The sequence below is a fragment of the Tenrec ecaudatus genome, chromosome 18 (assembly GCF_050624435.1).
Source record: "Tenrec ecaudatus isolate mTenEca1 chromosome 18, mTenEca1.hap1, whole genome shotgun sequence".
Taxonomy (NCBI): Eukaryota; Metazoa; Chordata; class Mammalia; order Afrosoricida; family Tenrecidae; genus Tenrec; species Tenrec ecaudatus.
The window spans coordinates 7,883,397-7,897,104 of record NC_134547.1 but is presented as its reverse complement, the minus strand read 5'-3'; the positions used below and the strand labels follow the sequence as shown (position 1 = coordinate 7,897,104).

At 52.1% G+C, this 13,708-nt stretch overlaps 1 protein-coding gene across 1 annotated transcript in view; it reads left to right on the top strand.

Moving 5' to 3' along the window:
* The window catches only part of ZNF473 (zinc finger protein 473), a 16,737-nt gene extending 3,029 nt beyond the window's left edge, over positions 1-13,708 (top strand). The window contains exons 2-5 of the mRNA XM_075537060.1: positions 2,497-2,656; positions 3,799-3,925; positions 5,011-5,100; positions 9,471-13,708. Coding sequence (XP_075393175.1) covers positions 3,826-3,925; positions 5,011-5,100; positions 9,471-11,935 — 2,655 coding nt within the window. The 5' untranslated portion in view covers positions 2,497-2,656; positions 3,799-3,825 and the 3' untranslated portion in view covers positions 11,936-13,708. The remainder of the gene's footprint in view (positions 1-2,496; positions 2,657-3,798; positions 3,926-5,010; positions 5,101-9,470) is intronic.

Sequence of the window (13,708 nt, the reverse complement as noted above, 5' to 3'; positions counted from 1 at the left end):
TGATTCTGGCTCACAGCAACCCTGGAAGATAGGCTAGAACTGCCCCTGTGGGGTTCTGAGATTTTAAACCTTTACCCGAGCAGAGAGCCTCATCTTTCTCCATTATAGGGACTGGTGGGTTTGAACCGCTGACCTTGCGAGTTGAAGCTCATCGCCTAACTCACTACACCAACCAGAGCTCCTTCTAAGAGAGCACAGGTATTGAAATCCTTGTGGAGCACAGTTCTATTCTTGACACAGGGTCGCCATGATTTGGCATCAACTCTATGGCATCTGGCTTTGTGTTTGAGTGTTTTTTGTTTTTATTTTGTTATTTTTTGTGAGCCGAATTATCCGGAGAAGGCGTGACTTACCATCCCTTTCATGAATGAACACATTGTTCAGTAAAAGTTAATGCTATTACAGTTCTCCCCGTTCCCATATCTGTAATCACAAAAATTCAGAAAGTTTTGGAAACTGAGTGAGCTCCTCCCCCATACACACAGTTATTTTGCTTCTACCTTTAACTTCTAAACCTGACCTGAACTGCTGTGGGGTATAAATGGCTTTTAATTGTGTTGTCTAATGTGAATGTGAATGTGTAAAAAGGTCCCAGTGACGTAGTGGGTGGCGCATAGGACTGTTAACAGCAAGGTCAGTAGTTCAAAGTTACCAGCCATCCTCAGTCTGCAGAAAGATGAGGCTTTCTGCCCCCTTAGAGAGTTACAGCCTCGAAAACTCACAGGGGCAGTTCTGCTCTGTTCTGTAGGGTCACTGTGAGCTGGAATGGACTATTTTTTTCGCTTATTTATTTATGAGAATCTTTGTACACTTCATCCAAAAATCACTAAAATGCCCAGTTTTGAAATGCTGCCTGTACCTGCCCCACCCAGCCCAGGATTTAAGTGGGGAAAACAAACCCAAAATCTGCAATGCCCTGAACTGCCTGCCACACCTGGCCTCAGACGTTGCAGAGTGGACACTCGCCGGCCTGTGTCCCTCATTGTCCTTTGGGCCGCCGTGAGTCGGAATCCACAATGGCTGTGAGTTTGAGTGGAAGGGTTTGCCTGTGGTTTTGAGGCAGTGGACCCAGCCGAGAGTCCGTGCTTTGAGCCCCCACACGGCGGCGCGGTTGTAAGAGGCCGTGTTGATTCTGGAAGCCTTTGTTTTAAGGATGTGTGTGTTGTACCAAAAAAGAAATTCCAAACTCGTTACCACGGAGCCCTTTCCCTCTCACAGCATCCTCCCGACAGCGTAGCCCGGCCCCTTCCTGAAACGAAATCTTCATGGGAGCGCACAGTGTCATCTTTTCCCCTCAGAGGGCTGGTGGCTGGTTAGCCACCCAAACGAATCCCCGACCGCGTCACCAGGGCTTCTCTGTGTCTGAGTAATTACCATATAGGCTGCCTTCATTGCTGTGGGTCATGATTACAAAGAGAGAGAGACCTGTAATAGAAATTAGCCCATACCAATCTATAAATTCCTGTTCATCCTCACGAAACACATGCAATGATGCCAAGTGCAGGATGATCACAGGCCAGTGGGTGGGAAGTCTTGTGGATCCAGTGGCATTGTAAGCATCTCAGCACTGGCAGGGGACTCCACATGGCTTCTCCGGCTCAGGACACTAGCATAGTTCCATGTGTCTTGTCAGCTGCAGTGTCTCCCAGGGAGTGAGCAGATCGAGCGAGTGTCTCCCACCTCCAAGGAGTTCCCAGAATCCTCAAACGTCCATGCCCACACAGAGGCCTCATTGTCTATGACCTGATTGATAGATTAGACTCCATCCCCTCACTCTTAATCCTCTCAAATTGACAAACGATTGTATAACTACCACCGGCTTTGATCCAGGTGTGGTTTTTATTTTTAGCAGCCATACCCCCAAGGAAAGCGGAAGATGGAGTCACCTTGTGGTAGAGTCTAACGATAACCACAGTAGAGGGGGTGAGTTTGTTTACATCCTTTACTAAGGTCTAGAGTTAACCCCACCTTAATCTTGTCCACTACAGAAGCACAGAACTCCCTCCAAAACAGGGTTATAGCCACAGGCCTAGAGGTAAGATCATAACACATCTCAGAGGAATGATGCCTAGAAGGACCATACCAGTGGGCCACATCTCTGTGCATCTAGGAGAGAGGGATGGGGCTTGCTACTCCCATAGAAGAGCATTACCGTCTCGGAAACCCACTGGGGAAGTTTAGCCTTGTCTTGTAGGATCACAGTGAGTCAGCATTGACTAGATGGCAACGAGTTTGTTTTTTTGTATGTTTTTAACCACGTGCCCTGCCTTGTGCTGGTGTTAAGAGCCAGCTGTGAGCAGGCCAAGAAGGTCCAGCACACCTCAGTCACCCAAATGCTCAATCAACCCTGCACTAACATGCTGGTGAGCACAGAGAAGGGACTTTGTGGACTCTGGAACACAATGACAACGTGGGCCGGGTGCTTCCAGAGACCCTGTTGTCTTTTTGATCCTGCAAGAAGGTTCACCTTGGGATTTGAACGTTTGGCTATTTCAGGGTCTCCTCCAACATGGACAGGGAGTTACCCATAGGAAGAAGGGAGACTTGTTCACCGCTCCCTTATCCCTGCAGCCCTGCCAGTTGGAAATATGGCGGGGAAGGAAGAGGAGCCTAAAAAGGGACTGCAGGCACCAGGCCCCCATCGCTCGTGACAGAGGTGAGTTGATGGTCTCTTCACCTTTTCAAAAAGTGACTTACTTCTGTTGCTGTGGAGCGTAGATACGGCAGAACACGCATCAGGTCCGACATTTCCCGGTGTCTCACTGATTGCAGTTTTCCAGTCATCCGGCGAGGGCAGCCATCTCTCCTCGTCACAGAAACACCTCACCACCTCAGGGTCTCATCTAACCTTTCAAGTTGCTGTCGAGTTTCACCCGTCTGTTACTCTAACGGTTTTACGGACGTATATAATTTATATCAGTCCTTAATGCTCTGTAACTCATTTTGATCTCTTTTCCAGGTTTGATTTCCAGCTACGTTTTTCTGGTTTGTTTTTAATGTGTGTGTTTGTAATGTGTGTGCCAGGTGGGGTGTGAGGGACTTGAACTGGCTACTTTCCTCAGGCTCGCTTTTGGTTGAAAGCGTTTTTTATCGAGCCACTGGTGTTGGGCGAGACCGAGTGTGTTTTGACTTGGCAGTGGGCACAAGTGACCGAGGAGCGGCTCTTTTGCCCCACAGGGTTTTCCAGGTTGTGATCTTGGCACGCACGCCCACAGAGCAGCTGTCGTGGGTTCGAACAGTCAGCCTTTCTGTGAGCAGCGCAGCCCTTAACCATGAGGCCACCAGGGGGTGGGTCTGTTGTCTTGAACTCGCTTTTCTAGCATCACAGTTCCGCCACCAGCGTGCCCACTTCCTGGCCTTTCTTAGTTCTGTTCCCTTCGTGCACTCTGGTCTGAACCAGGATCTCCCTTCGTCTCCTCTGCCCCTTCTTGCTCACTCTAATCTATCTGAGCAAGTTTCTCCTCAGTAAGCCACGCTATCTCATAAGGAAGCCCCGTTGATCCTGATTGAGGATTTTGAGGGCTGCTAACCACAGGGTCGACAGTTCAAAACCCGCCAGTCATCCTGTGGGAGAAAGGTGAGGCAATCTGCCCCCGTGAAGACTGGCAGCTTTGAAAGCCCTGTGGGCATTTCTGCTCTGTCCTCTGGGGTCGCTGTGACTCAGTGGCAGCAGGCCATTGGTTGTATCCTGGAAGGAAGGACCCTCACGGGCTCCCATGGAAGGAAGCTGTGTGGAAACTTGGTTGTTTCTATCCCACCGCCACCCTGAGTCACTGAGAATGTGCTGTCCATTTTTAGGAGCTGGTGACCCTCCAGGACGTAGCCATGGACTTCACCTTGGAGGATTGGGAGCAGCAGGGGCTGGACCAGGGGGACCTCTTCTGGGACACGGCGCTAGACAACTACCAGAGCCTCTTCCTGCTGAGTGAGTGTCATGTGTGTCCCGCTGCGCCCCCTCCCCCAATGGGGGACCCAGGCTCAATCTTGCTGGGTGCTCGTCCTTGTCCCCTGCCACAGCCAGGTTTAATGGACAGCTCAGCGTCAGCCTGGGTGATTCTGCTCAACTCCCAGGGGACTGTGACCAGGGTGGGGACAGAGATAGTTGTCCCCACTTGGGTGGGTGGAGTGCTACTGACATCCAGGCAAGAATGCTGCTCAACATCTGCCAGTGCCCATCCTCCTCCCCACAGAGACCCACCCAACTGCCAACTCCAGTGGTGATGAGATTGGGAAACGAGATCTGTTCCCCTGTCCCCTCTCCAGCCTCATAATGACCCAGTGAGTCCTCCAGCGGATGATTCAGGCCCTTCCCTCTTCCCCAGTAAGGCTGGGACCCCCCCTCCTTTCAGATACCCCAGGGGCCCTGAAGTGATCCCTCCCTCCCTTCCTTTTCCTGCATGTCTGGCTCCACACTCCATCGAACTCTAACCGCCTGTTTGCAGAGGACAGAACTCCGGCTCTGTGAGGGCAAGAATTTCTTGCCTATGTTGCTTGCTGGTATCTTCCCAGTGCCTAGAACGATTCTCCCTGCTCTTGGGCTGAGTTCAAACTCATGAAATTAGCAAATGAATGATCCTTAGAAGCTGATTCCCTAGAAGCTGATTCGCTGCAGCCCCCCCGCCCCCCCCCCCGCCGACACACACAAACCCATGTCCAACTTGGCTTGTATCTGTGTTTCAAGGCTCTGTTGAGAAGTTCTCTCCCCTGCCTGGCCCTGGCTGGATTTCTTCACTAGACTGGCTAGTGGTTCCTGTGTTTCTTTCCTCAGGCCTGGCCCTCAGAGGGTACATACACTTAGGTGGGTGGAGAGCCAGGTCTAGTCCATGTGCCCCTATGCCTAGTGGTGACCGTTCCTATCCCCCTGGGGCTTGAAAGTCGGGTCTGGGTCTTCATGGAAGGGCAGAGTTTACTGACTGCCCGGTCCGGGCTCTGGCTCACAAGGCTCTCAGTGGGCTTCCATATGACTCACCAGTTCCCTGGTAGAATACCGCTGCTGTCTTCTCTCTGCAGACCCTCAAAAATCCAACCTCACCTCCCACCCAGATGGCAGGGAAGAGCTGGAAGCCCTGGGGCGCGGAAGCCCTGAGGCAGCAGACCCAGGTGAGTGTGGGCGTGTGCGTGGGGCAGGCGAGGTGGAGGGCAGGGTCCCAGAGATGGTCCTTGTCACACTCCAGCTGGCAGCAAATCCGCCCAGACATCCGTCTAACCAACCCGCTCCTTGATGTCATTCCGTCACCGCTGGCTTCCAGCCCCTGGTCCGGGGTGGGATGGGATTCCTGACGGGGGTGGTCCCTCACTCTGATCTTCCATCATGTCTGTCTCTCAGGCTTTAGCACAGGACTGTGTTGGCGCTTTCCCTTCCGCCACAGGGTGGGGGCCCTTCATCCCCACTACTCGAGCACTGTGGAGCCCTCTTTGGTCAGGCCAGCGAGCCCTAGAGGCACAGTGGTAACAGCTGTTGGCTGCAGCCCCCAAAGTTGGTGGCAACCCCCTGGCTGCCCCGTGGGAGAAGGCTGCAGCTTCTGTACAGATTGACAGCCTTGGGAAGCCCCAGCAGGCCGTTGTCTGCCCTGCAGGGAAGCTGAGTGTCGGAATTGATGCAGTGGCGTTTGGGTTTGTACAGGTCCAGCCCTTATTTCTGGCTCCAAAGGGCTCAGCACACGCTTCACTTTCAAGGACTTGAGCCCAGGCAGAAATGCCAGCAGGAGCACCCCTCCTGCCACCCCCCGCCTCGGGCTCCTTCAGGGAGGGCAGCTTAGCCTGTGAGGACCTCTAGGGACTTGTCTCTGGCCCCGAGAGGAAGCAGATGTCAAGCACCGACTCTCACTGCAGTGCTGCTGAGATATGGAGAGGCCTGGCTCCAGAGATGCCAGAAGGAGTTGCCCCCACAGTGGGGTCTTGGCCTTCTGGCCCACCTCTGCAGGTGACTGCTCACTTCTCAGGACCGTCCTGCAGCTTCCTCTTCATCACACAGGCGTTTCTGAATAGTTTCCTAGTCTAAGTACAGACCCCCCACATCCTCCAGTCACTGTTTCTGTGCTCCATGTCGGGGACGTGTGCAAGTGCATGTAGCCGTACCTTTCATCAGTCACCGTCAGGTCGATTCCAGAGTAGAACTGTGCCCATAAAGACCTTGAATGGCTGGTTTCTAGGACGCCTTTTGCCTTCAGGGAGCCTCCGTGGACTGGAACCATCAACCTTTCGGTCAGGAGCAGAGAGCCCAGGGCGAGGCACCTTCTGTAAGCTTGATCGCATATGCTTGCTTCGCCTTCAGTAGCACTTGCACTGTCCGTCCATTCCCTCCACCTTTAGCCGTGCGCTTCTGGAGGAGCTAGACCTGGAACTATGCCACCCTCCTGTCTCCAGCCTGGGGCACCTCGTTTGGCTCCACACTAGAGTGCCTGACATGTGTTAGATGTGTTGCAGGGAGGGCCCTCCTGGTGGGGGCGTAGGAGCCGGTGTTCTTGGGAGACAGAGTCGGTCATGAAGGGCAGAGCTGCTTTTGGAAGGCTTCACTTGGCTCATTTCAAACTCCAGACCGAGACACCAAAGAGATGGTGAGCCAGCAAGTTACAGGAGAGAGGAACAGGCTTGGACACGGGTGGAGATGGTGCAGGAGGGAGTGGAGGAACTTCCTGTGTTGAACGGACTCCCGAGCGAAGTGTGGTGTTAGGGATTGACTTGTGCCCCCCCCCCCCCCGCCCACTAAAACACATGTTGCAAATGCTAGCACGCAGATATCTGGTTATTCCATTTGGGAATGAGCTCCAGTCGGTATGTTGATGAGACAGTATTAATGTAGGGTATATCTGTAGTCGATCTCTTGGGGTACGAAAGAGCGGAGACCGAGGAAGGGAGATGCCAGAACATAAGAAGATCTCCAGGGAGCCAGGGCTGAGCGGAGACGGGGACTTCAGCTCTGAAGAGACAAAGCCACACTTTCCCAGTGACGGAGAAAGTAAGCCTTCCTTTGGAGGCAGCACCCTGAAATCCAATTTCTGGCCTCCTCCACGGAGAGCATACACTTCTGTTTGATTCCGTGTCCCACTGTGGTTTTTCTGTTCAGCAGCACTAGGTAACTGAGACGTCACTTGGGAGGTGAGAGAGAGGCCCCTTGGTCTGAGCTCCTGCTGAGCTCCATCGGGGGATCACAGGGCCCACCTTCCAGGGTAGTTGTGAGGGGTCCTTGAGGGTACGCCAGAAGGGCCCCTCTGAGTGAGCAGATGTTTACTGTGGCCTCCTGCAGGGCAGCCCTGGAGTGTTCTCAAGATGCACAGAGGAGCAGTGGATGGTCCCACCAATCAACTCCCCATCTGGCCGAGGGGCAGAATCACTGGGACATAATGACAGTGGTGGGAGTAGGTGCAAGAAGACAGGGGAAGCAGATTAAAGCAGAATAGGAAATGGAAGCAAGGCTGAGTCTCCTGGTGCTGCTGTATCAAATACCACAACGGGGGCTTTGACTCTAGGTGGGGGCGGGGCGGGGGCGGGAGGTAGCACTCTTCCATGGTTCAGCTTCTGGTGTTAATTGTGAGTCATTGACAACTCATGGTGATCCTAAGCATAGAGAGTAACGTTCCATCACGCTTTCAGGGCTCTGACTGCCAGTCTTTCGTGCATCAGTGGAGCTCTTAGCCATCCAGTGACTGGTAGCTACCCGTGGTTCATAACATTTGTGGGCTTGTAGATGTATCTGTCTTTATCATCTGTCCGCCTTGTCCTTGTTCCCCGTGTGTATTTGTGTACTTATTCTCTGTGTGTGTGTTTGTGTTTCCAGCATACATTAGGTTTAGGACCTCTCCTATATTGGCTTCATTAACATTACAAAGAAAAGTATCTATTTTTAAATGGAATCATATTTATAGGGACAAGTGTTAGATTTTCTTTCTTTTTTATTTTTTTAATCATTTTTATTGGGGGCTTGTACAATTCTTATCACAATCCATACATACATCCGCTATGTCAAGCACATTTGTACATATGTTGCCATCATCCTTCTCAAAACATTTGCTTTCTACTTGAGCCCTTGATATCAGCTCCTCATTTTTTCCCCTCCTTCATGAACCCTTGATAATTTATAAATTATTATTTTGTCATATCTTACACTGTCTGACATCTCCCTTCAACCGCTTTTCTGTTGTCCGTCCTCCAGGGAGGAGGTTATATGTAGATCCTTGTAATAGGTTCCCCCTTTCCAACCCACCTTCTCTCCACCCTCCTGGTATCGCCACTCTCACCACTGACCCTGAAGGGATCATCTGTCCTGGATTCCCTGTGTTTCCAGTTCCTATCTGTACCAATGTACATTCTCTGGTCTAGCCAGATTTGTAGAATTGGTATTATGATAATGGGGGGGGGGAGGAAGCATTTAAGAACTAGAGGAAAGTTGTATGTTTCATCGTTGCTACCCTGCACCCTGAATGGCTTGTCTCCTCCCCATGACCCTTCTATAAGGGGATGTCCAGTTCCCTGCAGATGGGCTTTGGCTCTCCACTCTGCACTTACCCTCATTTACAATGTTAAGAACAAAAAGTCTCATGATCACACAGGCTGGTGTGCTTCTTCCATGTGAGCTTTGTTGCTTCTGAGCTAGATGGCTGCTTATTTATCTACAAGCCTTTAAGACCCTAGGTGCTATATCTTTTGATAGCCGGGCACCATCAGCTTTAAGTATTAGATTTTCAAGACACTGGGAAGACACAATTCATTCCAAACAAGCGTATCAAAGAAAGTTCTCAGACACAGGTGATACCCAAGCTGAGCGTTAAGAAGAACATCTAAATAGGTAAGACGATGTCACACTCTGTAAGAGTTCTGTGGGCTGACACAAAGAATGCTGGGTTAATATATGTTTATATTTTTCTTCTTTTTACAAAAGTTCCCTTGGGGATGATCATGATGGACTGGGAAGAGAGGCTGGAGACTGGGAGAAGCCAGGGGGCAAATTGGAGTTGATGAGAGAAAGAGAAGGGGCTGAGGAAGTTTGAAATAGATCTCACAGAAAGTGGTGCTTCCTCTAGTGGACTAGAGGAAGTGGAGGTTGATGCCCAGGGTTCCGGCTGGGTGGCTGCAGCAGCATAGAGAACCCAGGATGAAGAGTAAGATTTTGGGGGTGGCGAAGTGGGGAGGGTGAAGGAGAGGAAGGAGACAACTCCCTGGTACTTTCTGGATGCTTGCTTAGTGATGTAGGGATGTGGTAATGGGCAGTGTTCACTGAGAGGAGCTGCTTTCCTACTAAAACCTTGCTGCTTCCCAGCACCCCTGTATGCCCTTTGGGAATGTGATCTCTGTTTTCTCTGGCGTCCGTCCGTCCGTTCAAGTCAGACCAACACCTCTGGCTGCTTTGTACTTATCCCCTTAATGAGTGATTGGCTCAGGACCCGTACTTATTCTTGTCCACATTCCCACCTAACGGTTCCTCTCTCTCCACCTTGGGAACAGGGAACATTTGCACGTTTCTTGTCTTTCAGACCCAGCCGAGCCCATGTACTCTCCTCTTAAGCAGGACTTCTTGGAAGAAGGACTCTCTCAGGAGATAATAGAGACATTTTCGAAGGATGCCCTCTGGTACTCCAGTTTGGGAGAAGCCTGCATTGGTGAAAGCTGGTTAGATAATTTGCTAGGAGAGCATTCGGAGAGTCTTCTGAGGGCTGACTTTATCATCAACAAGGAAAGTCCTACAAAATGCAATAGCCCTGAGCTCAAGAGAGGCTCTGGTCCTCAGCCCATCCTTCCAGAAGAGGGCTCCATGGTGTACAAGCACCCCGAAGAGAGCCCCCCATCAGGGAAGCCTCAAGAACTGCAGAACGGCAGGGGCTGCGACTCAGAATGGAACCCACAGGGCGCTACTGCCCTGGGCACTGAGAAAGCTTATAAATGCAGTGAATGCGGGCAAGCCTTCACTTGCAGTTACCACCTTATCCAGCACTGGATCATCCACACGGGAGAGAAACCTGCCACTGTTTGTCAGGAGGGTGAGAAAGGTTTCAGCCAGAGCCCTGGCCTTTTTGGGCAGCAGATGACTCAGTCAAACCACAAGTCCTACACCTGCAGCTTGTGTGGGAAAACTTTCCAACAGCATATCCACTTCTTATGGCATCAGAACATTCACACTGCAGAGAAACTGGGCAAGGGTCACGGCAGTGTTCAGTCAGAGTTCAGTCAGAGTTCCCGGCCTGTTCAGGATGAGAAATCAGCTCCACCAGCCGGCAGGACCTATAAGTGCCCCGTGTGCAGTAAGACTTTCAGCCGAGCCTTCCATCTCTCTCGACATCAGCAGATTCATACCCGGAAGCACTACGAGTGTGCCGAGTGCAAAGTGACTTTCACTCTGAACAAGCACCTTGTCCAACATCGGAAGATTCACGCTGCCAAAACTACCTCTAGATGTCAGCAGTGTGGGAGAACCTTCAGGTGTAATGCCTCACTCCTCCAGCACCAGGCTGTCCACACTGGAGAGAAGCCTCACAAATGCAACGAATGCGGGAAGCTCTACAGCCACATCTCCACTCTAAAGATCCATCAGAGGACCCACAGCGGGGAGAAGCCTTACAAGTGCAGTGAGTGTGGGAGAGCATTTGGCCGGAGCACTCATCTGAGTGAGCACAAGAGGACGCACACAGGGAACCGGCCCCACAAATGTCCCGAGTGTGTCATGAGTTTCAACCGGCCTTCCCACCTGATCCGACATCGGTCGACTCACACCACAGGCAAACGCCACAGCTGTGCGCACTGCCAGAAGACGTTCAGCCGAAACGAGCAACTCATCCAGCACCAGAGTGTCCATACTGTGCAGACCCCCTATGCGTGTCCGGAGTGTGGGGAACGCTTCATATGTAGCGCCACCTTGAGCTGCCACCAGAGCACTCATGCCAGAGAAAAACAAGTCCTGGATGGGGACGGGACGATCTTCAGTCGGGACTCACCCGCTGGAGAGCACCTGGGGCTCGGCGAGAAGCTCTACAAGTGTAGCAGCTGTGAGAAGTCTTTCAGCCGCAGCAAATACCTAAAGCAGCACGAGCGAACCCACACCAGACCGAAGCCCTTTGAGTGCAGCCAGTGTGGGAAAGCGTTCAGCCAAAGTATACAGCTTACCCGCCATCAGAGAACTCATTCTGAAGCAGGAGCCTATGACTGTGGCGAATGTGGGAGGTCTTTCAGGTGCAGGTCCTCCCTTTCTGAGCACCAGGCCACCCATTCAGGCAAGGACCTGTTTCACTGTAACAACTGTGGGGAGACCTTCAGCCGAAGGAAGGGCCTCTTGGAACACCAGCTAGTCCACACGGAGAAGCCCTTGAAATGCAACAAGTGTGACAAAGTCTTCACCCACATCACATACCTCCTTCAGCATCAGAGAATGCACGCCCGAAGGAGGCCCTATGAGTGCAAGGAGTGCGGCAAGACTTTCCGCCAGAGCTCCTGCCTTTCTAAACACCAGCGCGTCCACACAGGTGAGAAGCCTTACGCGTGCCGCGACTGTGGGAAAGCCTTTAGCCTGGCCGCTCAGCTCGTCCGCCACCAGAGGGTTCACACGGGGGAAAAGCCGTACTCGTGTAAGGAATGCGGGAAGGCCTTCAGCCAGAGCTCCTGCCTTTCTGTTCACCAGAGAATCCACACTGGAGAGAAGCCCTATGCCTGCACCGAGTGCGGGAAAGCCTTTGCCCAGAAGGCGAATCTGACCCAGCACCGGCGAGTTCACACTGGCGAGAAGCCCTACTCCTGTAATGTGTGTGGCAAAGCCTTTGGCCTCAGTGCGCACCTCAGTCAGCACCAGAGGGTTCACACGCAGGAGAGGCTTTACCAGTGTCCGCACTGTCAGAAAGCCTTCAGAAGCCACTCAGGCTTCACCCGACACCAGCAGGTTCACACTCAGAGCAGGCAGGATCTAGCCGCGTCTCCCATGGCCAGTGCGTGGCAGCAGAGCAGCAGACTCTAACACATGCCTCTTTGAGAGGCCCAGCGCGGGCATCGCCACATTGCCAAGCACCGCACTCCAAAATAAGCCCATGCGTCCATGCCTTGTAACATTTGCACGTATGAGTTGCATTGAAGCGATGCACCCACACAGTAAGAAGCAACATAGTGTTGGGGTTTAACGGTAGACTCTGGAGCCAGCCTGCCTGAGTTAATCCTGCTTTGTCCTCTACTGCCGAAGTGACCTTGGAAACGTGGAGCCTCTCGTGGCCTCCTCTGTAAAATGGGAATGATCAAAGTTAGCTACCTCAGAGGGCAGTTAGGATTACGTACACTGATACATAGAAAGCATTTAGACCGAATGCCCAGCACACTAAGTACTTCCCAAGTGTGAGCTGTGGGTATGTGCTAGAGAGAACAAAAGGAAGGACATAATTGGGAACCTTCCATCTCTCTGTTCACCACACTTAATTTTCCTAATGAATGCCATGCGTGGCTGTTCATTAAGTTTTCCTCCAGAATGAACCCTCTGCTTCATTCGGTTCCCCAAAACCTAGCACTCTTCATTTTCTGATCGCTTTCCTCCATCTCTGTTTGGTCATACATGCAGAAAATGTTCTTGCCAACCCACAGAAAGCCAAGAAAAGCACATACATTCTGCCTGCCTAGCCTCAGGTGGCTAAAATTTTCCACTTCTAACCTTCTAAACTTCTCGCTGGGAAAGGGCCCCTCTTCCATATATACCACCTCATCCCATTCACCCTGCTCCCCTGTTTATAACGAAATTGCTTATACGAGGTCCAGTTTAGCATGGCACTTAATCCTAAAAAGACCAGCAGTTCAAAGGCTGCACTGGATATTGCCACCTGGGTAACCACTAGAGCTACGAAGGAGGCGAGTGGTGGGAACATTGCGCGAAGTGGGACAAAGCGTTCGCCAAGATGCTTACCGCTCACCAGACGTCCACGCCAGCCACCCTCGCTGGGTGCGTGGTGAGGTCTGGTGGGTGGATAGTAACACGATAAGCCCCGCCTTTGCCCTGAAGCTTCTGGGATTCAGGAAGGGTAAGGAACGGCCTCCAGCTGACAGAGGAACACGGTTGGCTGGTGGTTGACATCCACGATGCCAGAGTCACTGGCGTCACCTAGCAAATCTGGCCACCGGCGGATTGCCGGAGAGTCCAGTGAGAAAACAGCCCGTCCTTTTGGAACCCTTGAGCCATGGCCCCTCAGCTGAGACTCACTCAATGAAACAGCAGTCAGCCCGCTCCCCTGATGGCGCCTACAGGGTTGACTGAAGCACAATAAGAGTTTCATGAAGACTTCGGACACTGATAACGGAATCTTCTGTGTTTGTTTTTGGTGCTTAAAGAAGTTCGGAGTTGTATGTAAAGCTCAAACCTTGCACTTTATGTTCTAAAGCTCAAACCTTGCACTTTATGTTCTGCTGGTTGGCTGCACTGTTGGTTTAAGCTGCGTGGGAACCTGCTAGCTAACCATAGGACCCACACTGCACTAGAGACAGCTAATCCTCTCAGTCTCCAGCACATGCCCCGCCCTGCCCTTCAGAACCCTGCCCAGTCTGGGAGACACGCTGCACACTAGGGTCAAGGTGTACACCAAGTGTTGTGGAGGAGGCCAGCGGCAGGTACATGTCAACAGGTGTGCCCATAGAGTGTTGATGCCAAAGAGGGCCTGGAACCCTGTGTGCAGCCGCCTAGACCACCACCTGTAACTTGTTACCTCCGTCGTGGTGGGCCCGTGCGGACCCACCCGCTATCTGTGCATGTTCCTTC